We start from the raw sequence: 27616 nt of genomic DNA, 5'->3' as shown, positions 1-27616 counted from the left end.
TGCCTATTTCTCACATTTCTGACTTCAAATGTTTCTGCAGTTTTCACCAGAAACATTCAGCGTCCAGCATTCACTCTGCACTTTCACAGGAAATGCAGGTTTTTTTCTCGTATTTTACTTGTCATGATAACTGATGTGCCTCCCTTGTCACTTCTCTTCCTGTATGTATATATTTTGACTTATGTGTAAATGCCTGATTATGCAAATCACACACACATCTAACAACTAGATTCTTACCTGAAGCAGAGAAATGTCTGTATTGTTTCAAATTTATGTTGCTAATTGTTTGAATACACTTTAATCTGGTAAAAAAAAACATTATTATCAAGATAAAAATCAACTATGAATGGGCAGGACACTCTAAAAAGTGCTACTTTTAATGTACTTTTGTGAAAGTATAGATCATTGTAACTAATCTATGTTTTAAGGACAGGCTGGGTGTTTTTATAATAAAGTGCAGATCAGTTAATTGAATCAATTTATCATCATGGTTCTGATTGGTTTGTAGGAATATTAAGAAAAATAACTATATTTCGAACCAAATTATGAATATAGCATCTCCATCAGCAGAAGCAGCTTCATTTAAAATCCCTATTAAGTAGAAAATGTCCAATATGGACTTTCTGTAAGTTAGTTAAATAGAAGGACATTCGGATAAAAAAGTTAGACTCAAAACTTTCCCGGAAAGATTAATGAGGTTCGAAATGAGATTTTAAAAAAAATGTTCTGCCTTATAAATGTTAAATAAAAGAAAGAATGTGTATTTATTCTAGCTTGAAAAAGTTCTTGAACTAAAATCCTGTCAGATGTTCAAACAGGGAAACTGTTTACGCCGATAAACATCTAACAAGAGGCACAGGCTGAGAGATGCAGATGGAATCTGTTAAAATGCTTTTCACGCTTTTTATCATACAGTTTAATGTTGGATACCGATCTTAAAGTCAGAATATTGCTCAGATAAATGCAGGGTTGTTAAAATCTAAAATATATCTGTGAATAGCAGAGAGAGGATGGAGCGTGATAAGAATTAAACTAATGTGTGAGTGGATATCAGATGGATGTTTCAGGCTTTAGATTATTCTTTCCTGCAGAGGTTTAAAGTAGAGCAGCTCCACTACTTTTCGTTTTCCTGGATTTCTTCTCTCCCGTGTGGATTTTAACCTCCAGTAAGACAAAAGAAGCCAGCCGTAATCAGAATCCATTATTTAGGCCGGGGTTGCATTGATAATCACGGCTTTGATCAGGGAACAACCAGACACGGTTCATGGGGGGGAGAAAACTTTAAATGCAGCAGATCTTTTAATTATGAGCAAAGGTATTTTGCTCAGTAAGGAGGAACAAAGCCGGTGATATTGAATACATAAATGATAAATGTGTCTTGAATTATAAACCATTTATTGTATGAATTATTAAACAGAGCTGTTTTCATCAGGGGATTTTGAGAATAAATTCGATTTGAGTTGTACGTTCGGTTAAAAAGAGTGAGAGGGAATCTGGTTCTGGTTCTGATTAACCCGACTCGAAGGAGTTCTGTATCGACTTACAGTGCTTCGCAAAACTTTTAACACTCCCACTGTCTCCAAACAATGTGTAAAAGTGTTTTTGTTTGGATTTGATCAATTGAGTTAGTCATAAAAACACAGAAATACAAAGTCACTGGATACACCACACAGCCAACATGGCGATAAACTGAGGAAAAGTGCAGCATTTGTTTAAAAAAAAGTTTGTTATAACAAATAACGTTTGTTTTTAACAAATCAAAATCAGAGAAATTTAGTTTGGATTTTCACTGAGATGTTGGTTGTTGAACCAACTTTCACTGCAGTTACAGCTGCAAGATATTTGACTTACATCTGGACAAAACTGAAAACATTTTACATTTTCTTCACAACTGAACTGTTGGCTCTACTTAGGACTTTGACTAGGCCATTATTACACATCCTTTATGCTTTGAGTTTTGTTGTCCTGCTGGATTTGGATTTATCATCGTTTTTAGGATTAAGACGATGATTCCTTGTGCTTTAGTATTTAATATGCAAATAGTAAATGTTCTTCACAGACTTGACCAAGTCTGAGGACTCCAAAGCATTTTACATTACAGCCATTCATCCACTCATGTGGTAAACTATATTTGTCCAAATAACAGCCTAAGTGAAAGTAGAACTAGCACTTCAATATTAGGGAATTATTTACTTTAAACAAGTTTTTGTATCTTGCTGAAAAGTTACTTGTAAGTTGTCTTATTTCAATAAAATAACTTGTAATAAGATATTTGCATTAGAAACTAGACCAAAAATACTTGGTAAGGTTTTGAGTTTTTGCAGTGAATGCAGGTGTAAACCAGGGTTATAGTAGTTTATCATTATAGTTTTATTTCGTTGTGACTTTGTTGGGCTAATTCAGTTAGTTTCAGTTTTTAGAACGAGTTACTTTTATTAGGTATTAGTAGTTAGATTATTTTAGTTTTACATTTTATTAGTTATATTAGTAACTAATAACTTTATTAAATTTTTGTGTGCAGAATTCAAAAACGTCAACATTTCTTATTGTGTTTACTTTATTTTCAACGGAAAATAATGATTTTTTAAAAATGGATTAAATTATTGTTGAACAACTGACAGTCTGGATTAAACTTTGCGCTGCCAAGAGGAATGTGGAGCGAAGACGTGAACTGGTTGTGTTTGGGAAATAAAATCAATTTCACATCAGTTCAAAAGGGTAATAAATAGATTCAGAAACACGAAAACGAGTATTTAATTTATAATTTCAGCATGTTTTAGTTAGTTTTACACCAACACAATATACAATATAGTTCCGGTTACTTGTAGTTTTTCCCATTAATTACTGTTTTTATTTATTTCATTTAGCAAAAAGATTTTCCCTGTTTCAGTTTGCGTTACTTTGTTTTTGTGATGCACGCCACAGTTTTTCGCCCAATCTTTTGACTACATCAAATCCTGTGGAGTTTGTAACCAAATGTAGACGTAGAGGTTTGAAAACGTTCGTACGGCTCTTTCCTTGCGGCTGAAATTCCTCCTCCACTCTCAGGCTGATCAAACCTCTCTGAAGAGACTGGAGCTGGACGAGGCAGTGATGCAGCTTTAATTCTCCCTGAAACAAAGGAGCCAGGAATGAGGTGTGCAGAGCCACTTAAAGGCTCTGGGGTAAAAATGGGATTTCTGACCTGCTGCAGTGATGTCACGGCACGGCGCCCTGATTGACTGTCAAGAAGCCGGGGGGCGAGGGAGGGAAGGGCGCGAGGGAGGCGGCACGTCTGCTGCTGCCGGTGATGATGGAGACCACCAGGACCTCATTAGCTCCACGTTTCATCAAACATCACAGCAGCAGGGTCGCTCTCACTTCCTCCCCATGCCTCTTTCTCCTCTGCCCTTCTTTTCATTTCCTTTCTTTCATCACTTCTTTCTTACCTCTGCCTTCCTCTCAGGTTTCATTAACAACACGGGTCTGCTAATCTTCCCCCACGTCAAAGTCGGGGCATGAAAACGATAATGGCACATCCCCCGTATCGTACAGCTGCTGCCGCCATAATCATTTGTTTTTGTTAATGCCAAGGAAATGGAAATTGGTGGAGGTGCAGGAATGTAAATAGCTGCAGAGTTTCTGGTGGGGTGATATTTCAGGGCACATTAAAAAGCTCCGGCTTGCATATCATTGCTTTTCAGGGTGGAGGTCTGAGCAGAAGCAGGAGGTGAAAGAAAACCACCCCCAGACATGTGCACTCATGCTAAGCAGAACCTGTGGTAGCCTCAAACATACCAACACAATGTAGAGCAGCTTGACATACATAAATAGGGCCGGCATAATGATTTATGTGCATGCAGAGGAGAGAAACAGGCCACACACTTTATGAAAATTTCATGTAAAAACATGCAAGACGGAATCGGAGGGAAAAAGTGGGTGTAAAATGAGCAAAGCGAGCAAAATGTCAAATTAGATCACATTCAAAATAAAAAACAAACTGTAAAACTACTGATAATAAAACTATTCTTAAACAATGACGCGTTGCTTATAATAAAACGCTAATAGCTAAAGTACCAACGGCTTTATATGACGGAGGATTAGGGACAAACTAAAAATAAATAAATGAAATATAGGAGAAAAATTGTCATAATATACATTTTTTTTGTTAAATATTATGACTATCGCATTTATACTTTGTTCTCATGCGACTTTATTGTTGTAATATTAAAATGTTTCTCTCATAACATTAGGACTTTATTCTCATATTATGATTGCATAATCTTAGTATTTTATTCTCGAAATATTATGACTTTACTCTCACATAATTCTTTACAACTTTATTCTGGCAATATTTACACTTTATTCTAATAATCTAATGACTTAATTCTCATAATATTATGTCTTTATCCTCAGGCTAAATTTGTTTTTGAAATATTATGACTTTACTATCATATTACAATTTTATTCTTGCAATATTTTGACTTCATTCTCCTAATATCACGACTCAGTTCTCATAATATTTTGGCTTAATTTGCATAATATTATCTTTATTCTCTTTGTGAAACATTTTGACTTCATTCTCATATTATTTAAATTTTATTCTTGCAATAGTTCAACTTTATTCTCCTAAAATCATGACTTAATTCTAATATTATGTCTTTATTCTCATACTAACTTTAAAAAATATATATTATCACTTTGTTCTCATTATTTTGTTGATTAATTTTTTATATTTTCCTTAGTGTGGTCCCAATGTGCCATTATAGCTTTAACACGTGTATAAACCAGAAATTCAAAGGTCATTCCAGGTAAAGGTTAATTTCCTTTTTGTTTAGGTCAAAGTCCAAATGTTCAAATGCAAACAGGAAGATTACAGACCAACTAAAAAGCAGCAGCTGCATCAGTAATCGGGCCGTGCAGACAGAACCACAGGTCCATTAATCAGGTGACTCAACCGGCAGCGAGCGGCTTTCACAATCTGAGGAACAGAGCGGCAATCAGCGGAAACTTTCTGCGACGCATCAGAGGGTGTGAAGGACATTTAGTTCTCTGAAACATAAAAGAATAAAACTCACTCTGCAGCCGAGACTCTATGAAAGACAATACACACAAAAAATAATATTTGGTCTTAAAAACCAAAAATTTCGTTTTTAAAATGACGACAACGACTTAAACACACGAGTCTGTTTACGTGTGGTCATGTAATGTAACTTAGGATTAGCATGTTGCAGGTTTAAAGAAAAAACAGGACATTTACAAGCCGAACGAGACGTGGACTAGTGAAACAGAATCAGCAAAGAAATATGAAAAACTGGAGCTTAAATACTGAAGCAAATGAGAAAGGAACCAGGATGTGGAGGAGATGTGGAACAGCTGTGGCAGAATAAAGGGAGGTAAACTGAGGGAGAAAAACTAAACAACTCAAAACTAATTATTAAAATTATCTACAAACCCAGAGGAAAAGGCTAAAATGGATCTAAAAGAAATAAATGTGCAAAGAACAGAACACAAAAATAAACTAAGAAACTAAACACAAAGAAATGAACTTATATGGCAACACATTACGAGCAATAATAAACACAGAAAAATCATCTGAATATGGCACAACAGAGTACTAGAGCTGTACTATAAAAAAATTTAATTACAAGAATAAAATCATAATACTACTAGAATAAAATGTAAATAATATAGGAATAAAGTCATGGTATTACCAAAATAAATTAATTGTAAATTCATGTTTTTTATCTTTAAAGTGTGGCCTGAATACGCTGTTGTACAATTGAACATAAAAGAACAACAACCAAATTATCCAAACACAAACAGTTACACTTAATATTCTCAGATGCACTAACCATCCGTCAGTGGCATCGTCCTTTTGTTGATCATGATGCGAAAAATAGTATTTTGCAAAATACACTATTTTTAATAACGCTGAAAAACCTCCTCATCCTACTGCAAAAACATTTCAATATAATAATTACGGTGCGATATCAATTTCACAGCAGGACTTCTTGGGTACAGAACGTTGTAGATTATGATGTTTTAAATGCCAGGTACTCGCACACCGTTGGTAAAATACAACTTTAGCCAGTTGAAACGACTTTCACCTCCCTTATGTCCCATAAACTTTACAAATTTAGTGATAAAAAAGCCAAAGTCAACATGGAAAAATGTTTGTTCTGCCAACTATCATCATTGAAGGATTCAACAATAACGTCATGAATCCATGCTTTGTTATTGTTCAGCTGTAATTTATTAAAGCTTTGGAAAATGTTGACATAAATATAATACAGGCTTAATGATCATTATAATGTGTGTTTTAAAAAACATTACACACAACATCTGAAAAGAACATTTAAAAATAAATTGCAGCTGAATCTGGTACACAAAATATGCTAAATGTATTTTTGTTTGTGCTTTTCACTAAATAAATGTTTGTTCCAGTGTTTTTTCTTTATTCAAACTGTGCCGTCAAACATGTAATAATTTAAATTCAGCAGCGTGACTTTCCTGCGCTGGATGAAAACTGTTCTCTTCATATTTAAATCAGCACCAGGATGAGAAGGTTTTGGGGTAAACACACACATTCCTCCTCTGTGTGTGAGAGGCAGCGCGATTTAAGGTGAATCCTCTGTAAGACCCCGGGGCCTCCACCACTCGCAAAGCAATATGACAAGCTACATATGCCCTGGAGGCTGTGTCGCTATCTGTTTGTCAGCAAAGCATTTCTGCTTCAAACCGCAGCGAGGCAATTCGCCAAAGTTCTCCAAAGTGTTGTTTTTTTTAAATCTGCGTTCCTCACAAACTCACAACATGTTTAACTTACACAAAAACCAGTAAAAAGGGTGGATCTTTATTTGAACGTAGAGAAAAAACTAAATAAAAACCCCATTTCTTTGATTTATTGTTTGAATATCATATGGAAGCTTGTTTATTATTCTGAAGTTAAATAGAAATTTTTTGCCTCATGTTGTACCTCACTACATACGGAAAATTTACGGTACGATTTTAAAAAAGCTAAACTTTAGAGATTGAAAGTGGCTTATACGCCAAGACTTTTGTTATTAAAAAACCTCCAAATGAACCAGAACCAGAGAACTGTTTGTCTGCTGGTCTCAGTTCTGTGATGACCGCTTTAAGAAATCTTGTCTATAAATTTATTTGCAGAGTAATCAAGTTCGATAATGCATAATACGTCCATTATAGAGGACGTATTATGCAAAACTTACATTTCGGACGTTTTGGTCTCAACTGCTTCTAAAAACAGTCGAAGCGCTTTAAAAAAAACACTAACCATCTTGTTTTTAGCAGTAACTTAATGTTTTTTGGAAAATTAACCGTTTCAATAACCTTCCAAAGGTAACGTCACAAATCAGAAGGCATTGCACCGTTACCTAGCAACCCCAGCAAAGCCCAGTCCGTTTCCTAGCAGCCCAAGCTCCAACTCCTTTGGTCAACTGGTTTAATCGCTGTGTTTTGTTGTTGACTTACCATCCAGAAACCACTTGCTGTATTCTTGTTGGTTGTGCAGGAGACGCTACTTCTGCTTTTCAAAGACGTACGGTTATAGAATTGCACATCTGTTTGCAGCCATTTTTATGTGAAAGTGTAAACGTTGGATTTGGATTTAAAGTGACAGAGGCCCCAAAACAGCTTAAAAAAGGCAGAACTGAAATCTAATTAAGAATGATTTTACGTAAAACAAAATGTAACAAACATGTTTCATATATCCCATAAACTCATCCTAAACTGTTGAAAGATTCATAATATGTCACTTTTGACCATATTCTTGTAAGATATGTATTTTGAAAACGTTGGTATGACTGCCTCCTAAACGGTTAGGCGTTCTTGTTTTTTATGTATTGTTTTCTTTCTTTTATTACTGATTGTCCTTTTATGTGATTTTATGAGTCTGTGATAAAACCTGCCTTTATATTTAAGGGAATTTCTCTTCTTTCCTGCAGCCTCTCAGGATGCACTGCCACACCTGCTCTCTGATCACCAGCTCCGGCCATCTCATCGGCGGACGCCGGGGAAAGGAGATCGACCGGGCCGAGTGCGTCATCCGCATGAACGACGCCCCCACCGCCGGCGCGTACGGCCAGGACGTCGGCCGCCGCACCTCCCTGCGAGTCATCGCCCACTCCAGCATGCAGCGGGTGCTGCGCAGCCGCCACGAGCTGCTCAACGCCAGCCAGGACACGGTGTTCATCTTCTGGGGCCCCAGCAACTACATGAGGCGGGACGGGAAGGGCCTGGTGTACAACAACCTGCGGCTGATGAACCAGGTGCTGCCCAAGCTCAAGGTCTACATCATCTCCTGGCAGAAGATGCTGCAGTTTGACGAGTTGTTCAAGAAGGAGACGGGCAAGGACAGGTGAGTCTTTCACCGCAGTCAGTACATAGTTCTGGTGTGACGTCACGCTTCTGTGAACTTTGTATGTGACAGCCATCTTGGCAGGCAGTTGCTATGGAGTTGCTATGACAACAATGAACAAACCACAAGCTTAGAACTAGCTCCCGCCTCTTTCCTGTCTAACTTATAAATAATAAATAACTTATCTACTATAAATAATAAAAATGTCTAAAACCGTCGACATTTTCTGGAAAAAACTTCAAAATGTTTTGACTTTCAAATGTAAAAAATTTTCAACTTTTGAAAACAGTAAGAATAACAAAACTGCACAGAACTACATACATTCTGCATTTACTTTTCTGATGGAAAACCTACTCAGTTTGTAAATGTTTCGCCCAAAACTCCTCAAGTGGCAGTTTTAGCTTCACCTGGTTCAAAGTCTGAAAATGAAGAACCTTTAAGAACCTTTTGCTGTCAAATTGTTCATCAGTTTGTAGAAAAAAATAATAGCAGATCGGCACTGATGTTACATAAAATAGGATGGCCTTTGCTTTTCACATGCAGATGTTAGAAATATCTCTGGCTGCAGATGCATCCTCTGCTACAAATGATCAAGCATCAAGCAAAGAAATGCTGTTATTTCATTATAGGTGAATTTATTTTTAAATAACCTATTGAATTATTTGTTTGCATTTTGTAATGTATTTATAATATTGCATAAATAAGCTTAAATGTGTAAATGAAATATTTGCAGAATGTGACAGGTTATTTTTATTCAATTAATCTTCAGAATAATCGAATACTAAAATAATTGTTAGCCGCAGCACTAACGGAAATACTTATCTTCTTTCAGCCAGCTGACTGGCAGTGCACAGAAGCAGTTTAGCAGCAGATAAAACCAGAGAAATGTCCGTTCACTCCGTAGTTTCTGTAGAATCTCAACTAAAAGATTTTAAATCTGCTTGTTTGTTGTCCAAACCAAAAATGGATCCATCTACAGTTCATATAAAGTTGTAATAAATGAATATATTACTTTAGTTTTTCTCCTAATAAGTTAATTTCACTTGTGAAAGTAGATGGAGCAGCTTTGTAGGGTGTAATTAAGCCTTGTCCAGATGGCACTTAATTAATAGCAATTAAAGCGCTGGATGGGAGGAGCGATCGCCTTTAGCGAATGATTAGTTTTTTTATATGGTTGAATGCAAAGTGATGAAGTTCTTTCCTTGCAGCCAGAAGCTCCTCAGTTTTAATTTACATTTCCTTTAGGAGTGAGTGTGTGTGCTTTGTTGTTTAAAGGACCTCCATGTAAACAACGGTCCAATTTAAAAACGACAGTCTAAAGCTTTACAAAACAGCTGAAACTAAAATCTTAATTATTTTCAGATTTTTTTATTAATACAGGGTGGGCCATAAGTTTCCATACATAGTAGAATGTAAAATGTATATTTCTTTTATATTTCAGATACCCAAGAAGATGAATTTGACAAAAGAATTGAAATTATTATAGAATTGAAATTGATGGCTGGATCGGGAAGCACAAAACTTTAACAGAAAACATGGAACGAGCGTCACACACGACACTGTGGCAAAACCTATTTGCAGGTTTTAGAAAACTGGAAGTGTTGCAGATCAACCACGAAGTGGTGCAAGACGTGCAGTGATTACACACAGTCCCACAAAAAAAAACGGTTGTCCAATATAAAATGTTTATTTTTTCTATGTATGGAAACTTATGGCCAACCCCGTATTACTTTAGTCAGCATCACATACGTTAGTGCAACTATTACCAAAAAAATCACCTGGATATTCAATATCTGGACGAGATTAAAAACAATTAAATTCACAAAACACTTCTGTTTTAATTTGGGTTTTTACAGTGAGATAACTGCAAACAGGGCTGGGCATGTATTGTGAAAATGTTGATTTTTATCCTCTTAATGACGTTTAAAAAATTAAACTGACATACTAAATATTATTTGTACTATTTTCTCCACTGTTTCTTCCACAAAACCATCAGTTAATATCAGTAAATTTGAAAAAAACAAAACTGGATTTCAAATGGGAATGTTTTTAAAAGCAGTATTTGTTCGCTGTGCCATTCATTAACAGTTACCCAAAAAATAAACAATAAATAGATTTTTGTCATTATTTCCATCATTATCATAACAGTGCCACCAAATATTGTGATAGTTATAAGTCCATATCGCTCACCCTTGCGTTTTCGCTGGGTTTTAATCGCTCAGTTTGTCCCATGATTCCACATTAATGAAATCTCTGCTGAAAATATCAATGTGCTTCTCTGATCATCATAGATCATCCTAAATGTTACACACTGGAACTTTTATAACTCTAATGCCATCATTTACGCCAGCTCATCTGCGCCCGCTGTGCAAGCTGCTGGTGTGCTGTGACCTGACTTATTCCTTCTCCAAACACATATTTATCTAACTATGAGCTTCAGGGATTACACAGTTGAATATGATCCAAATAGTCTCTTTTTTTTCTCCCTCTGGAACTCAAACTGGAGACCCAGAGAGTTTCAGTGACAGTTCATTTTTCTGCAACACATTTAGATGCAAACTGGAAAGAGAAGTCAACAGTTAAAGTATTAATTTATTATGCTAAATAACAAATTGAAGGATAGTCATTGACATAAATAATTTTGTCACGTGTCGAGTCCTTTTGCAAATAATGTTTTCGCAACATAATTTTTATGGAAGACGTTAAGTATTCATGTTTTTGCAACTAAACTTTTATAATAAGCAGAAACACATGTGTCCAAATATTTAGAAAACTAAATATTTTTTCCATTTTATGAGTAGAAAAAATCTGCCGATATTAAAATTTACAAATTCAGATTTGGATAGTAACTAGTTACATTTACTCGATTACATTTACTTGAGTAACTTTTTTGAAAGAATTTACTTTTAGGAGTATTTTTACTATACTGTACTTGTATTATGAAGTATTTCTACTCTTTAGTAAAATTTCTGGATTTTCTCCCCACTGAATGAAAAACAAACGTTTTTCACCAGACAGACACTCACCTGCAGTTTCCTGAATCTGAACAAATTTCTGCCTTAAGACAAACTCTGACTTCTTGCTGAAAAGTTACTTGCAAGTTAGTTTTGTCTTTGTTCCAGATTTATGCTGCATAGAAGCTGAAAGCTGCTTCTTCATGTTTGGTTCTGGTTCTGTGGATGCCGAGCAGAACCAGAACCAGACGACCTGAGGGGTCTGGAAGGTTGCTATGACAACACCAGCAGATCTTTAATGTATCATGGTGCTAAGCCGTTCAGTGATTTATAAACTAGCAACAGTATTTTAAAGTCTATTCTCTGAGCTGCAGGGAGCCAGTGGAGGACATTAGAACTGGCTGATGTGCTGTATCTACCTGGTTTTAGTCAGATCTCCAGCAGCAGCGTTCTGGACCAGCTTAGACAGACCTGTAAAGACACTGTTGCTATAATCAATGCGACTAAAGATAAAAACATGGATGAGTTTCTCTAGATCTTGCTAGGATATTAGTCCTCTATTCCAGGAAATGTTCTTCAGGTCAACTTTGTTTATCTTTAGAAATCTGGAAATAATGTCACAACAACTTATTGGATTTTCTAGTCAAGGTTGCCGAGAAAATTTTTATTTCAGGTAGGGGTGCCCTGATTGCAATTACTGTTTTTTAAAAAGCCTGACCTGCCGATTCCCATTTTGGTCAATACCAATTTATTTTGGTCTGAAACTGCAAACATTCAAACATGACCCGGTGATCCGGTCCGTCAGTCAGACCTACAGGAGAGGACAGTGTTTGATTATCTTTGCTGGGGTAGATAAGATCGGCTTCACATGTAAGTATCGATCAATCACCTCTAATTTCTTGTGATGTAAGCTCATCTTCACGGGGTGATTTATTCATTTTATTTTATTTTATTTTATTTTTTGCCCTTTTGTTGAGAGTTGTGGTTGAGTGGTAAAAAATTAATGCAAGTCACACAAAAGAAACGGTGTGATGTCTGCCCGGTTCTGCATTTCAGTATCTGCAACGCTTTATTTAAAGCTGAAAAGGCATTAAAGGTCTCCGATTTAATGAGTCCAAGCTGAGTTCTTTGTCTGGTGGCCATTAATGCTTAATGAATCCCCAACCGAACACAGGCTGTGTTAGTCTCTTCCTGTCTTTATCCCAGCTTTTGTCTGGAGTATCATTGGAGATTGGATCTGAGTTGGGCTTAAGACAGATGCCAGGGGAGGAACATGCCAAGCGGAGGATTTAGAGACTGATTCAGACATCCATCCCTTAGAATCTGTGCCTGCAATTATAGGAGCAGCTTACAGTGAGAAGGCAGCTTGTGTTACTGTTATTTACTGCTTTTACTCTTCGTATTTTTAGACTTTAACATCTGTGAGGCTTAGCATTGGTCATCTCTGCTCTGTGGCGTGTTAAATCACCTCTAATGTATGGCTACATTCAGAGGAATCAATTTGTATGCATGTATATTTTTTAAAATCCACATTGTAACTTGCTTTACAAAGTGGAAAATATTCCCACTAAGAGCAGCATCGATAGCAGATTTTCTGAACAATCACCAGAGCGATCAGCAACTCTGCAAGCTTGTAATTGTAATTATTGGTTATGCCTTTTGAGTAAGGGTAATTATAATAATGTGGGACGATGCCACATTCCCCCGGTTCTTATAACAAAGCCAGAGTGGCGCAGAAAAGCAGGTGTCTCTCTGCTGCCTTTGTGCTAAATTGCCAAGACAGAATGAGACTCAACTGGTAATTAAAGGCAAATTAGCTTTTAAAATATGTGCTATTTTCCTCCCTCCGCTGGTGATTTATGTGGCCATAATGGTTCATAACGAACAGCATTGATGTGACGCGGTCCACTGGAGGATCTCAGGAGTGTTCAGTCACTCAAAACACGTCGGGTCTGGATGATTTTGAAGCAAAATTGAATCCATAAAAATAAAGATGTTGTGGTTTATGAGGAAAGGTTGGAAAGAAGGAAGACAGCCGCCCACAGCAGACAGAAATGGATGTGTTTAGTATCCAAAGTAACGTTTTTGTAGCCGTACACTTAAATGTGACCTGTTATTCTTCCTTGAACAGGTTAGGATAAGTCTATGGGCGAAACAAAACGTGTTCATTAAAGTTTTTGCATAAAATCATTCTTAGAAAATCAGATTTTATTCTGCTCAGTTCTGCCTATTTTGAGCTGTTTTTGGGCAACTTGTCTCTTTAAATCCAAATAAGCTGCTGCTGGCCACGCCCCCCAACTCAACGTTTACACTTGCATGTGAAAATAGCTGCAGACAGGTACGCATTTATACATCCATACACCTTTGAAAAGCAGAAGTGGAGCTTTCTGCACAACCTACAAGAATGCAGGAAGTGGTTTCTGGATGGCAAGTCAACAACAAAACACTTGTCTGAGCTTGAGCTCAGCCTGGGTTGCTAGGTAACGGGCTTGGCTTTGCTGTGGTTGATAGGTAACGATGCAATGTAATGTTACATTTGGAAGGTTTTTGTAACGTTTCATTTACCAGGCACCAAAAGACCTACATTTATTTACAAAAACCGACTTTTGTTTTTTGTTGCAACCCAAATAGAAAAACAAAAATGTGCAAAATGTGAATTTAGCGAAATGGATCCTGTTTAAGACATACCTGAAACAGTCCACAGGTTTAAAAAAAGCTCTGAATTAAATGTAAATAATTGGACTCTTTCTAAAGGAAACTCACTCTGACTTCAATCAAATGGAAGGTGACCTTTAAATGGCCACACACACACACACGTTTTAAGCATTTTTGACTGATAAGTCTCCCTCTCAGTTTGATGGTGGGCAAACTGAGAGACAGGAAATGTACATGTAATAGAAATGATGAGAGTTTACTAACCAAAGACGTGTTTTCATTAAAGGAGCGATGCAACACGAGTTATTCATGATTACATCTAAAGGAAAACCAGGGTGAATAGTAGGGGTGGGAATCTTTTACCATCTCATGATTTGATTGAATTTGAAAATTCATAATGATTTTACTACAGAAAAAGCAGAAATCCTGTAATCACTAAAATCTGATGCTACTCCATTTTTGTTTACGTTTTGTGAAAAAGGAAGTTGCGTCCATGTCTTCTCTGGTCCGCCTACAAACCTTGGTTTTGGTTTGGTTGAAGTGAACTGTGTGGCGGTTTGAATGCCAAGCGGACTGTAGACCGCTCCATGAGCAGGAAGTGGATTACAGCGCAAAGTATTATGGGTAAATGAATCCAAAACAAACGCTGGGGAGAGAAATAGTTCATCGTCTTTTACCAAAGACAAAAAGTGCTCACATTTGACGCAACTCCACTTTTGTTTACATTGTGTGAAGAAGGAAGTTGTGCTTATGTCTTCTTTAAAAGTTTTTATGTTGTTTCTTTCAGTCATTCTTGCTACAGTGCCCCCACAGGTGAGGAGGGGAACAGGCTTTTAAACAAGTTTAGTTTTTTCTACTATTCACTAATTAGTGTGTATAGAACAAACATTAAAGACTGACAAAAAGCAAGACGGGGTATTGACCTACAAAATAATTAACCACATAATAGAATGAGTAACAGCAATAAAAATAAAATAACCAACCAAACAGAAAAAAACAAGCAAACAAACAAGGAGGTATACATTAAAATGAATACATTTAAAACAAAAATGAAACACAGATTCTTACATTATTTTTCTGTTCTCTAATTGATTAACCAAGCATCAAAGATATTTTGGGGAGGAAAGTGGAAAACAAAGGAAGGTAAAGAAAGCAAACAAGTAGAAAAATAAGTAAATAAAAGTGTATGTCTGAACAAAGAATAAATAGAGGATAACTTAAAAAAAACACTGTGTGACCTTATTATTGGGCTCTCCCATCCCCTTTGCTTCCACAGTGGCTTTAACTCATCAGCAATTAAATGGCACCTAGAAATATGGAGTATACTTTACTGAAATATTTAAACGAATTTTTGTCTATTGTTGATTGTTGTTCCATAAGTTTGTTTTTAGGACTCAATACAGTGTGAAAGCGAGCCACAGCAGCTGAAAATGTAACAAATGTTGCATCTTTGGTCCCAAATTGAACCAAATCTACTGGATTATCAGGTGTCAAAACATCCTTAGAAGCTAAACAGAATACATGTGGGTGAATGAGCTTGAGTCAGGTGCAAAGGTGAAGCTGGAAGGAGCAGAAATAGTGAAACTGGCTGATTTTAATCACCAGGGTCAACCATTAAAAACAGCAGAGTGTGTTGGACAGAAGGAAATATCCAAACTGAAGGAGAAAGTCTTTAGGACAGTAGAGATTCGTGCTATGATGTATGAGGTGGAGATGAAGGCGGCTTATGCTGATGCTGAGATTTTCAGAGGGAGTAACCAGGGTTACTGGGCTGCAATCAGCATCAGTAAGGGCTTTATTTTGGATCTGCCTGTGTCTCTATGGTGAGCTCCACAGACCCTCCAGATTTAGATTTTTAATAACTCTCCTGCGACTCAGCAGAGCGAAATGAAATAAAAAGCAGGAACAAAAGAAAATTGCTGCAAATAATGAGCAGAATCAAGACGAGGGATGTTAAGAGACTGAAAAAGCTCCGCATACACAAAAACCACTTGCTAATGGTGCTATTATTGCCCCTGTGGAGAGAAACACGCTGCAGAAACAGAAGCTGTGATCAGACGGAAAGCTCGCTGCAAGTTGAGTACAGTTTGAAAAGGGAGAGAGAAATGAAAGAGTAATCAACCCTTAACACGACCATAATCATTTCTGACGCTCGGGTCAAACTGACTGGGCAAGAACCAGCCTTAATTTACATGCATGTAGTGGAAAATGGCCGAAACCAAAGAAAAACGTTGAGCTCACATTTTATAGAGGAGATTTTTGGGTTCATATTGTTGGAGAGGAAAGGCATTTTTACAGTATTTACACCCAATCACACTTTTAAATAACCTTCGTCTGCCGCCACTCACATGGTAGATTAGGATACAAATAATTAAATTACAAGAATAAAGTCACAATTTTATGAGAACTTTAAATGTTCAATATGTTGTGAAGTTATACTTTCAGTTTGGTTTTACAAATAAATAAATCCATAATCTATTAACACATCAGCATCAGATTATTACCAATAAAAATCTGATGCTGTTATCTGATAGGTTAATAATAATTAACCTATCAGATTACCAATAATAATCTGATAGGTTATTACCTATAATCTGATAGGTAATAACCTATCAGATTATTACCAATAATCTGATAGGTGGCTGTGTCCTGCTACTGATAATAATCTGATGTGTTTACTACAATTTTGTTATAATATTCTGAGAAAATTCTCATGCAAATTTAATATTATGACTTTATTCTCACATTACTACAGCTTTATTCTCATAATACTATGAATTTATTCCCCTATTGACTTTATTCTTGTATTATCTTAATTTTGTGTCTCGTACAACTTTATTCTCAAAATATTATTGTTTTATTCTCCTAAGAGTTTATTTTTGTAAAATTATGACAATTCTTGTCATACTATGACTTTGTCCTTTTAACTTTTTCGCTTTATTCTTGTAATTTTATTTTTCTATTTTTTATTTTCTAATCTTAAACCCAACACTGTTTTGTAACTTGTTAACCATCGTAAAGAATTAAAACAAAGGTGTTAAACTCATTTTCATTTTGAGTCATATCAGAAACCCGAATGCTCTTAAAGGGCCGGTTGTGCCAGTAAATGTTGATAAAACCAATTAAAAGGTTAAAATATCACTAATTAGCTGGTCCTCCAGGATTTTGTGATTGTTTTAGTGATTTTTGCCATCAAATTTACAGATTTTGTAGTGTCGATTTAGAAATGTTTGTAAGGAATTTTTACGATACTTGCACCAATGTATGATTGATTATGACTTTTTATTATTCGCATCAATTACAGACTGTAAAATTAAGTATGGCTGAAACAGCAGCCACTTAAACTCAATGTTTTTGACAAAATGTGCAATAAAATCAGAAAAAATTTGGAAATTTATTGATTTTTTGTGAATTTTGCAGATTTGTGAAAAACTTGAGGGACTTATTGATGTAATTTTTTAGTATAAAAGGGCCACATAAAAAACTCTGGCGGACCAGATTTGGCCCCGGGGCCTTGAGTTTGACACCTGCGAGTTAAAGGAACTGTCAACGAACCTGCTATTTTTCAGTTTGCTTTCTTGATTAATTAAAAGTGTAAATGTTTTGTTGTCATGTGAACCATGTTTTGATAAAAATAAGATTTTAAGTCTCAGGGATCCAGATTAAACTCCCCATTAAATAGGTGCTTTAGCTACATTTGCAATGCCAAACTGTGCAAACATCACATCGCTCCTTCTCAGGGATAAACGTGACATCCCACTCGCTGCCACCCTCCTGTCTCTTTAAAATACAGCCATTGAAGCCAAGAGCTTGACATTTCACACCACATTATTCACCAGCATGCTCACAAACAAGGAAATGAGGAAGACTTCTTAAGTGAGATTAGCCGCACGGCTCCTGATTAGGGCCTCCATGCATCCGTAGCAGATTGCTTTATGACAAGACACCGCGCTTTGAAGTTTTCTAATTTGCAAAATTAGGGTGCGCATGCAGGGATGTTGTGATATTAAAGCCCAGAGGCCCTGTTTTGTTGTTTACCCACCAGAACAAATCAACATGTTCCAGACAGGACAACCTGGATCCAGTCGTAATTAAATGAAAATGAGAAGTTGGTGCTTCAGCTGCGATAGCATCGCTCTGAGTCAACCTGACTCTAATAACGACGACGGCCGGACAGAAAAAGCGCGTTGTCACCGCTCATTATGCTGTCGCTCAGGCGCTGTTCGCCGCTTGATTCAGTGGGAGTGGGTCGCTTCCCCCACACAGGTTGTGATAAATTGTTGGTGGATTTTTCCTGGGAGCACAGCGGTGGAAGAACCAGGGCGAAACCAGGCAAACATGTAAAAGGATAACAGACTCTGCATGATTTATAGGAGCGGAAGTGAAGGCTTGGTATAGATCACTGTTCAGAAGTGCAAAACATGAAATGTTGCTCTAATTATCAGTATATTTCATTTTTTCAGCTTTACCCAGTTTAGTGTTTTGGCTGGAGGCTAAAAAAGCTGTTAAAGGATCTAAAATAGTCAATCACAGGACCAGCAGAGACACACAAGGAAGACAAAGACAGACAGTTCTTTCTGTGCTCTATTTATAACTCACAATAAACAGCTTTTTATCGCTGGATTATATGATTAATATTAAATAAAAGTAATTTTACTCTTGTAGCTATTTGAATTATTGGTGTAGAAATACATCCAGTTCTCTAGACAAGGCGATGCCTCAAAAAGGTTCACAAGAATAAAATAAGGATTTCATTAACAGAATAAAGTTCATAGATCATAAATCTGAAATCAGGGCAGAGTTTTCATGTTTTAACAGACTGCTAGTAATTTAGATGATGAGTTGGGGCACAAAGACATGTACGGATTTATGTACTGCTGTCTTAAGTGTAAACATTTACAACGGGGCCATTGTCGAAAGCAAACAACAACAAAAAAGAGTAAACTTCCAGTAAAAAATCTCTGAAATTTTAACATTTCCTGAAGAAAATTTCTTAGTTTGAAATGTAAAAATTGTTGACTTTTGAATCTCAGAAATTCCAAGTTTTTTTCCCTCAAATTTCTATGATTAATCAAAAAAACAAAAACAACATTGGAGTTTTTTTCTAATAAATTTTTGACTTTTCACAGGTTTTTTCTAGAAAATTTCTCAAATTGACCTCAGAATTCCTGAGGTTTTTTGTTGGATATTCACTTCTTTTTTTCTTTGAACAATACATTGTTGTAGGTTTTGTTCTAGCTAATTTTTTTGTGTAGAGTTTAGCATTTTTGCACATTTTGAAAACATTTACTGCACTTGTGCACAAATGTAATTGGATGTTTTATAAACTTTCAGTTGAATAAGGTTTAACATCTGGTTTGAAATTTTGGTTATAAATTACACACTTATATTCATGCTCTTATATTTAATTTAGCTTTTAGGGCTAGCACTACAAACATTTTGGCTAGCGGCTTCCACTTTTGTGTCAAAGCTTAACATTAATGTTGTAATAGTTGTTGACAGTTAATAGAAAATACTACTCAAGTAAATGCTTTTTAAAAAAATGTTTTTAAATAACTGGGTTTATACATGTTCCTGCTTGCTTATGGGATTAGTCCTCAACTTATTTCTCTTAGCATGAGGTAAATGTGACTCCATTTTCTTTTCTTTTAGCCAACAGACTCACTCTTTCCAGATGGAAGGATGCTTTGCCAACAACATTTGGCCTCTTGATAAAAGACGTTAGTGAGTCATATTTATCTAAAAAGATTAAATGCACTGTTAGAGCATCTGTAATTCTGTTACCTGGCAACCATTTATACCCTCGGTTGAAAGCATGGCAGCTGTAGTAGATGAGACATGAATGTAACGCTGAGACTTATGAACTCCACGGGTTTCATTTGTTCCCAGCTCAGGATTTGTAGCTGGAAGATCTTCATTTCTTCTGAGAAGGTTTATGAGTGTGTATCTAAATGATAGCTTTAGATAGCTAAATTTAGCTAGCAATTTAAATGCTAAGTGCTAGCATTTAGTTTGCTAGCACTCTCAACAAGTTAACATTTAGCTTGCTAGCATGGTGTGGTAGCAAACATACAGCACTTTTCATGCATGCTTATTCAAATTCAAAAGTGAAAATACTTTATTGATCCCAAAAGGAAATTAAATGTTGTTTTAACTCATATTAATTCAAATTCTTCAAAGAGTTATTGTAGACGGTGATGATTGCTGTTGGCAGGAAAAGATATTTTGCATTTCAGCTTTTCCAATCAGCGGCTCCCTGGTGTAAACTGTTGCTATGGTTACACATCATAGTAAAGTAGTAAAGTATGAAAAATATTGCCAAAAATCTGTCCAACTACACAGCATCCAAAAACAATAAGGAACGGTTAACCAAAAGAAAAAAATATTTTGTTTTCTACTCTGTATTGCCAACCTGAGTGGAGCAATGTTTTGTAAGGTTTATTAGTTTGTTTTAACTTGCCCACTAACTGAAGTATTTTTGAATAATATGCTTTTATTTGTGCTCATTTTCAATATTTTGAATCGTGGCCAAACAGAGAAAATTTAAAATTGTCTCTGTCGGTTGATTTTTCTAATCCCTGACTTTGTTTTTGAAAGCAATTGTTGATTTGGGATTCGTTTTTCAGTGCCACAGCTTTGGTTTTTTTGCAATCATGGAAATAATTCAGTAATATTCAATAAGATTTTAGTCACTCTTTAAAATCTCTTCCTCTGTCAGGAAACATTTTCTCATTGCCTCACAGCTTCTACAAGCAAGATCTAAACACCTGTGAAGATCTTTTATTTCAGCATTTCTTTGCCTGACGCATCCCTGTACACCTTCTTCTCTGTTGGGCTATAAAGCAACGACTGAAGACCTTTTCAAACATATAAGCCCTCTTTTCCCAAAGTGTCACCTCATTCAGCAGCAAGCGAGTGGGATTTTCTTCTTAGCCTTGCCTTGCTTAGGTCTCATCCCCCAACGGGAGTGTTTTTCTTTTTTTTCCCTGGTTGTTTCTAAAGAGTTTGTAACCACCTTTGAAAAGCAGCAGATGTATGAGGCAGGTTGGGAGATAAAGAAGAAAACTTGTCAAACTGATCTTAAGAAATCACATATACCTGATTTCCACAGACTTTCTTTAAAGGGCACACATCACTCTTGCAATGCTTTCTTTACAACTGGAACTCTAAAATACTCATTTTCATTTAAAAAATCACAAGTTGTTGTAAAATTGGAAGCTTAAAATTGAAGATTTGTCCAGTGAAGAGGAAAAGAAAGCTGAAATGACCCATGTATTTAAAAGCTATATATCTGGACAAAAAAGACTTTATTTTACCAAGCAGGGCAGTGATTGTGAGTCTCATTGTTCTGGACATAAACAGTTTTTGTTTTATTTACAAGGGTAAAACTGCACTACATCTTTCGAAAACACTAATCTGAAAACAACCAGGGGAGTCAAACTCATTTCCATTTTGGCCCCAATCAAGATCATGAATGCTCTTAAAGGGCCAGTAGTGCCAGGGTGTATTTGTTGATTTTGTGTGAATTTCCACAATAATTCTCAAGAAACTGGAGGGACTGATTGATATAATTTGGCAATAAGCAGATAAAATTGCATTGATTTGATTGATAACATGATATTTAAACACTTAGTGTTTAGCCTAGAATCTAGAAGACCACATAAAAAGTTATTGCGGACTGGATTTGGCCCTCAGGCCTTGAGTTTGACACATGCACTTTTGGACACTAAAAGGTAAAAGCAGCAGTGTTACTTTCTTATGTGATCAACTTCAGGCTCACAAACAACACCTGCGGAGCTACATGAGTCGTCTTACTGTTGACTCCATGTTAGACGTCCCTGCTTTAGTATTTTTGCAGTTGTGTCAACTTCCTCTTAAATCTAAGATTCAAATTGTTCTATAATCATGAAGCAAACATTTTTTACAGCAGAGTTTGCACAAAAAAATTCATCATCTTCCCGGCTTTTTAAATAGGCAGTAAAATTCGGTAAGCTAAATAGCTTTTTTTTCATAAAAACATTTATCATTTTCGTTTGACAGAACCATTACATAAGTAACTTTGTTATAAATATATGGAAGTCCAGGTTTGAGTTTTGACTATAAGTGTGTTTAGTCAGAGAAAATGGCTTTGAAATTGAAAACCAGTAAAAATACTGTTTTTTATCAAGTTATTTTTCATAAGTTTCCTTTTGTTTGGTTTTGAAGATTATCAGAGAAATATCATACTGTGTCTTGAAAAAGTCAAAAACAAGTGCTCAAACAGTTCCCAGGGGTAAAAAATACAAAACGATATCCGGTTTATTGGACCCAGTTCCGCTGCTGATCATATTAACTGAAACTGCCTCGGCTTAAAATGAGGTAAAGATCAATACTACATTTTAGAAAGTCCAATATGACAGAATGAGTCGGCCTCAGCTGTAGTCTTGGATGGATTATGAAACAATATGGCCGTAGGCTCAGACATGGTGCAGCTTTTCTCTCTCTTCCCATGGAAAAGCAAGACTGAAATCTACTCTGCATCCTTCACCACCCACACCAAACAAATTACCACCTGGAGCAAATACGTTTCATCCGAAAAGGTTATTTCAACCTAACTTTTGCTGCCATTGTCAATCCTTCTGTTTCAGGAGGAGCAGATTATGTGTTTTGCTTTCTTAGGTTGTTTGTTTTCACTCCTGATAGTCCAGTGGACTCGGTTCAACTGAGAAACAAATTTGCAACATTTGTTACATTTTTAGCTCCTGCGATTTGCTTTCTCACTGCACTGTCAAACGAACCAGCTAATTGAAAAACCTGTTCCCCTCTTCGCCTGTGGGGGCGCTGCACTAGGAACTACTGAAGAAAACATAAAACCCTCAGAAGAAGACATGAGCACAACTTCCTCCTTCACTAAATGTAAACAGAAATGGAGTAGCGTCATATTTTAGCGTTTAGGATTTCTCTTTTGTCTTTGGTAAAAACACCCTGACCCATTTCTACTGCTAGCATTTTGGTTGTATTTACCCAGAATGCCCTGCACTATAGTCCACTTCCTGCTTGTGGAGCGGTATCCGGTCCGCTTGGCATTCAAACCGCACCAGAGTTCAATTCAACCAAACTGAGATTGAGGTTTTTAGACGGATTAATGTTTGCTTTTTTGGTCGGCATCAGAATTCATTCACACCTTCCCAAATGAACTGGACTTATAAACAAATGAACCACAAATATTTTGGATTTTGTCCACAGTTGTACTATTAATAATTAACAAATTAATATAAAAAACCCCACTATCATTAAAAGTCCTATCATTATTTCACTTTAAAAAAAAAACAAAACGTTGATCATAGGGATATTTGAAGATGCATTTTAGTCTCTATATGCAACATTAATTTTTCTAAATTATTATGGAAATGAGCCACGCTCCCAGACTCAAACACATGTTTTCCATGTATTTATCCTGCAGAGAAAAAACTAATTTTTTGCTCAATTTCACTATTTCTGTTCTTTGCGAACAGTTTGTGTTCTATACATACGTTTACTGTTGGTAGAATAATACAGATGGCACTGCTGCGTAGTTAATTACTGAATTCAGTGCATTAAGCAGAAATATTGCTTTTCCTCCTGTTCTCAGCTTGGTTCATTTTCTCTCATAAATCTACACATATGGTGAGCGGCTTGTTATTAGTGAATAAAACCATCTAATGACTCAGAGTGACAAATAGTTTCAAGGCTTACTTTCAGACATGCAACATTTTGTGCTAATAGGGTAATCTGGAAGAACAGCCCATCAGATTCTGATGCAGAAACATATGCACCTGTTCTGATCTTGGTCAGGATTAGACTGAGCCGGCATGATGAAATGCACAGCTGTGTGAGATGCAGCTGAAGGATCCTAGTTACATGTTGCATCAGCTCAAAGATGAATATCTTCACACTCCGAATGAGGGAACAAGAGCAGTTGTGATGCATTTCTTCACTGAAATATTCATGAGCCAGTTTGCAGAACCACTAATTGTTCCAGACGAGTTCTGATGACGGCAGCGAAAGCCGTCTGCACGGCTGTGCCTGGCAGAGATTACAGCTGAGTCTTAAGGACAGCAACCAGATATCAGGAGTCTGGAAGTTTACTGAAGGTTTTGGCCTGAGATGTTCACAGCTACTGGTTAAACGACCCAAATAAAACACGAACTCCTTCAACCTGGTGGGCGATGATCAGATTCTCATTGATTAAAATTCACATTTTGTGCGTTTTTATGCTTCCATTTGGGTTTCAGCTGCTTCTAAAAACAGACCATCTGCTTAAAAAACTCACTCAACTGCTTATTTTTTGGCAATGAGTCAAAGATTTTGGTGTCTGGAAAATGTAAAATTGCATTTGACAGGCACTCATTACCTAGCAACCTCAGCCCGTCACCTAGCAACCAAAGTTGAACTCTAGCAAGTTTGGTCACCTGGTTTTAGTGCTGTATGCGCTGTACAACATCTGCTGGGAATGACAAGTGTTTTGTTGTTGACTTACCATCCAGGAACCACTTGCTGTGTTATTTTTAGTTGTGCAGGAGGCTTTACTTTTGCTTTTCAAAGCTGTACGGTTGCATAACTGCAGGTCTGTTTGCAGCCATTTTCACATGTGAGTGAAAATGTTGAGCTGGGGGGCGTGGCCAGCAGATTATTTAGATTTAAAGTGACAGGAGGCCCAAAATAGGCAGAACTGACCAGACTGAAATCTCATTGTCAGAGAATAATTTTGAGCAAAAAATGTCCTGAACATTCAACCTGATCAAGGAAGCATAATGGATCAAGTTCAGGTAATAAGAAGTGAACCACGGGACAATGGACTTACACACAAACACACCTAAGGGCAATTTTAGATCATTCAGTGTGTTGGGTCTATTTTGGCTCCCAACCTGCTAGGAATCAACCAAGAACACAAAATGCTTTTCTGCAGACGAGGGGAGAGAAGCCAGACACGGAGAGCCGCCGTCAAACAACTGTCTGGGATCAACTCCGCTGGCTCTCAGTCCTCAACTACCTTTTATTGAAACAGAGTATGACCTCGTCACCACAGTGAACCTAACAATAATGTTTTAGATGGTGGGAGGAAGCCAGGGAGAACACACCCATACACAGACACAAGGTAGGATCTGAAAATCTGTACATTTTGACAAATTAAGCAAATGTTATTTATTTGTTATTTAGTAGGTTTTTTAAAAATTAGACAACATATTTGCCTGGAGTTTTAGAAAATTAGCCCTCAGTTTGGATTTAACCAAACAAGGTCAACTATGTGCTTCCTCTGAAATACTTCAAGGCTTACATCCAAATATTTTCAGTGAAATAATAGTAGTAAAAAAAAATCTTCATAACAGTCTTGGTTATGTGGATTAGGTGTGAAAGTATAAAATTCAAAATACAAATGGGAAAAATTACAAATTAAATTTTAAAAAGCTAATTTAGTAAATCTAGAATTTATAACACTTATTAATTTTATTTTATTTTAATCTTCTTTTTGTCCATTCTGGTTTCTAACCCACAATCAGCAGATAATTAAATTAAATCTGTTTTTCTTTATATTTGAGATTCACTTTAATCGTGAAATTTTAAATAAGCTTTGAGTGAAACAATGAAGTGTTTTCCTCTAATTGCTGAAGCAACTGGACCTTTAATTTACCTTTAACATGATAAACAATCATGATTCTCATGATTCCATCCAAACATTTACAGATATAATATAAAAACTATTGTTTGTTTCAATAGTTTTTTCTCTGTGAGTGAGAAAAATACAAATAAGAAAATAAATATGCATAAACATAAAACATGAATTAGACCAAGAGAACTAGTTCACGACTTCAAAACCAAGTTAACTTTCTATCTTTTTTTTTATTCCTTTGAGTGGTGAGATGTATTTTTAATGCGGGAGAAATTCTGCTTCAGAGCTGATGAACATTTAGATGGAAAGAGATTTCTTAATGCAATGTAAATATCACTTCATATTTATTTCATCGGATCTCATCTCTTTGTGGTGGAAAAGCAGACGGACCACTGCAGCTGGAAAATGGGATTTTAACGAAGAGCAAAGCTGATTGAGAATTTGATTATTTGACAGATTTCATTTGTATCCGTCTGGATTTATAGTTTGATGATGCTGGGAGGCGTCAGATGAATCGACCTGTGCATCAAGATAAATCTTTATTCATTGACGTGGGATCCTTGGTTATCCGTTTTAGTTAATAAAGAGCATTCAAAGCGATCTGAAATGTTGTCTTCCTATGTCTGCAGGAAGATTTCCAACTCGTGGCTGAGCACCGGCTGGTTCACCATGACCATCGCTCTGGAGCTCTGCGATAGGATCAACGTGTACGGCATGGTGGCCCCCGACTTCTGCAGGTGAGAGCCGAAGGTGGAGCTGAATGTTAACGACAAATTCCCAGACAAGAACCGACTGACAGGTTTCCAGGCCGAGCTGCACCACAGCGCTTGATAAGAAACGTTTTAATAGTTTCCAAAAACGAAGAAGAAACAGCTGATAATGGATTTTGTGACAGCAGGTATTTGTGGAAAGCTGATACCCATAATTGCATGTCCATGTGTAAATATGTGTTGCAGGTTTAATATATTTTTGTCACATTTAAACCTCACATTTATCTTTTTTTTGGGGGGGAAGAGGAGTTGAGTTCTAGCTTAACACAAAATTGTGCATAATAGTGGAATAGTGGAAGTAAAAAGATATACAGCTTTAAATCATTTTTTACCAGATAATCCTCAAACTTTGATGTGCCTTTGAACTTAGCCCCCTTTTGACACTGAAAAGAAATATGGTCAAACAAATATCATGTGAAAATGATGTATTAGGGCCATTGTTGACAGACAAAAGAGGACATTTTTCCTCGTCTCTTCTTGAAGCTCCAAAAGTCAAAAATTTGCTTGAGAAAAACCTGAAATTTTTAGATTAATCTCAGAAATCTTCTAGAAAAGACAAGAGAATTTCTGAGTTTGAAAGGTGAAATACTTGCTAGAAAAATATTGATTAATCTCAGATATTTTCTAGAAAAAGCATGAAAAGTTCTGAGTTTGAAAAGTCACACATTTGCTAGAGGAAACTCATAAATTTTTAAGGTTGATCTCCAAAGATTTCTATAAAAAACAAAAAAAATGTTTGAGTTTGAAGAGTAGAAAATTGGCTGGAGAAATCTCAGAAATATTTAGGTTAATCTCTGAAATTTTCTATTATATTATAATTTGTATTCTTCCTTTTTTCCCCCGAGCTGTCGTACTGATCAATCCCTCGACTCTCAAAGCACGTAAAAATGCTATAAATATCGGTTGCTAATATCGGCCCGGTTTTACTTATTGGACTAATATCAATATTAAACAATGACTAATATCAGTTGATACCACTGTTAATTTAATGTAATGTATTTACATGTATAAATATGAAAACATGTTCTTTCACTTCCCAGTGATTCAAAATTATTGAAGTTGGATGAACGTCTTTGAAGACGTTGAAAGATAATACTTTGAGAATTTAAACCAAAAACCCAAACAGATGCAAATGAAAACCTGCATTTTCTGTTTGAGATAAAACTTTCCATTTCACCTGGATGAACTCTCTTCTGTTCTTTCTTTCTTTGTTTCACTTGACTCAAAGCTTTTGTGCGTTACGGTTAGT

General features: G+C 36.3%; 2 protein-coding genes across 2 annotated transcripts in view; one reads left to right on the top strand and one right to left on the bottom strand.

Moving 5' to 3' along the window:
• pigk (phosphatidylinositol glycan anchor biosynthesis class K) overlaps positions 1 to 27616 on the bottom strand; it is a 92583-nt gene that overhangs the window by 3042 nt on the left and 61925 nt on the right. The window lies entirely within an intron of this gene.
• Positions 1 to 27616, top strand: part of st6galnac5 (ST6 N-acetylgalactosaminide alpha-2,6-sialyltransferase 5) — a 72560-nt gene that overhangs the window by 39018 nt on the left and 5926 nt on the right. Inside the window, exons 3-4 of the mRNA XM_023336186.1 lie at positions 7947 to 8359; positions 26227 to 26334. Of these exons, the coding sequence (XP_023191954.1) occupies positions 7947 to 8359; positions 26227 to 26334 (521 nt within the window). The remainder of the gene's footprint in view (positions 1 to 7946; positions 8360 to 26226; positions 26335 to 27616) is intronic.

Source organism: Xiphophorus maculatus, chromosome 6 (genome assembly GCF_002775205.1).
Source record: "Xiphophorus maculatus strain JP 163 A chromosome 6, X_maculatus-5.0-male, whole genome shotgun sequence".
NCBI classification, from domain to species: Eukaryota; Metazoa; Chordata; class Actinopteri; order Cyprinodontiformes; family Poeciliidae; genus Xiphophorus; species Xiphophorus maculatus.
Note: the sequence above shows the minus strand (reverse complement) of the source record. Positions and strands in the feature narration are given on the sequence as shown.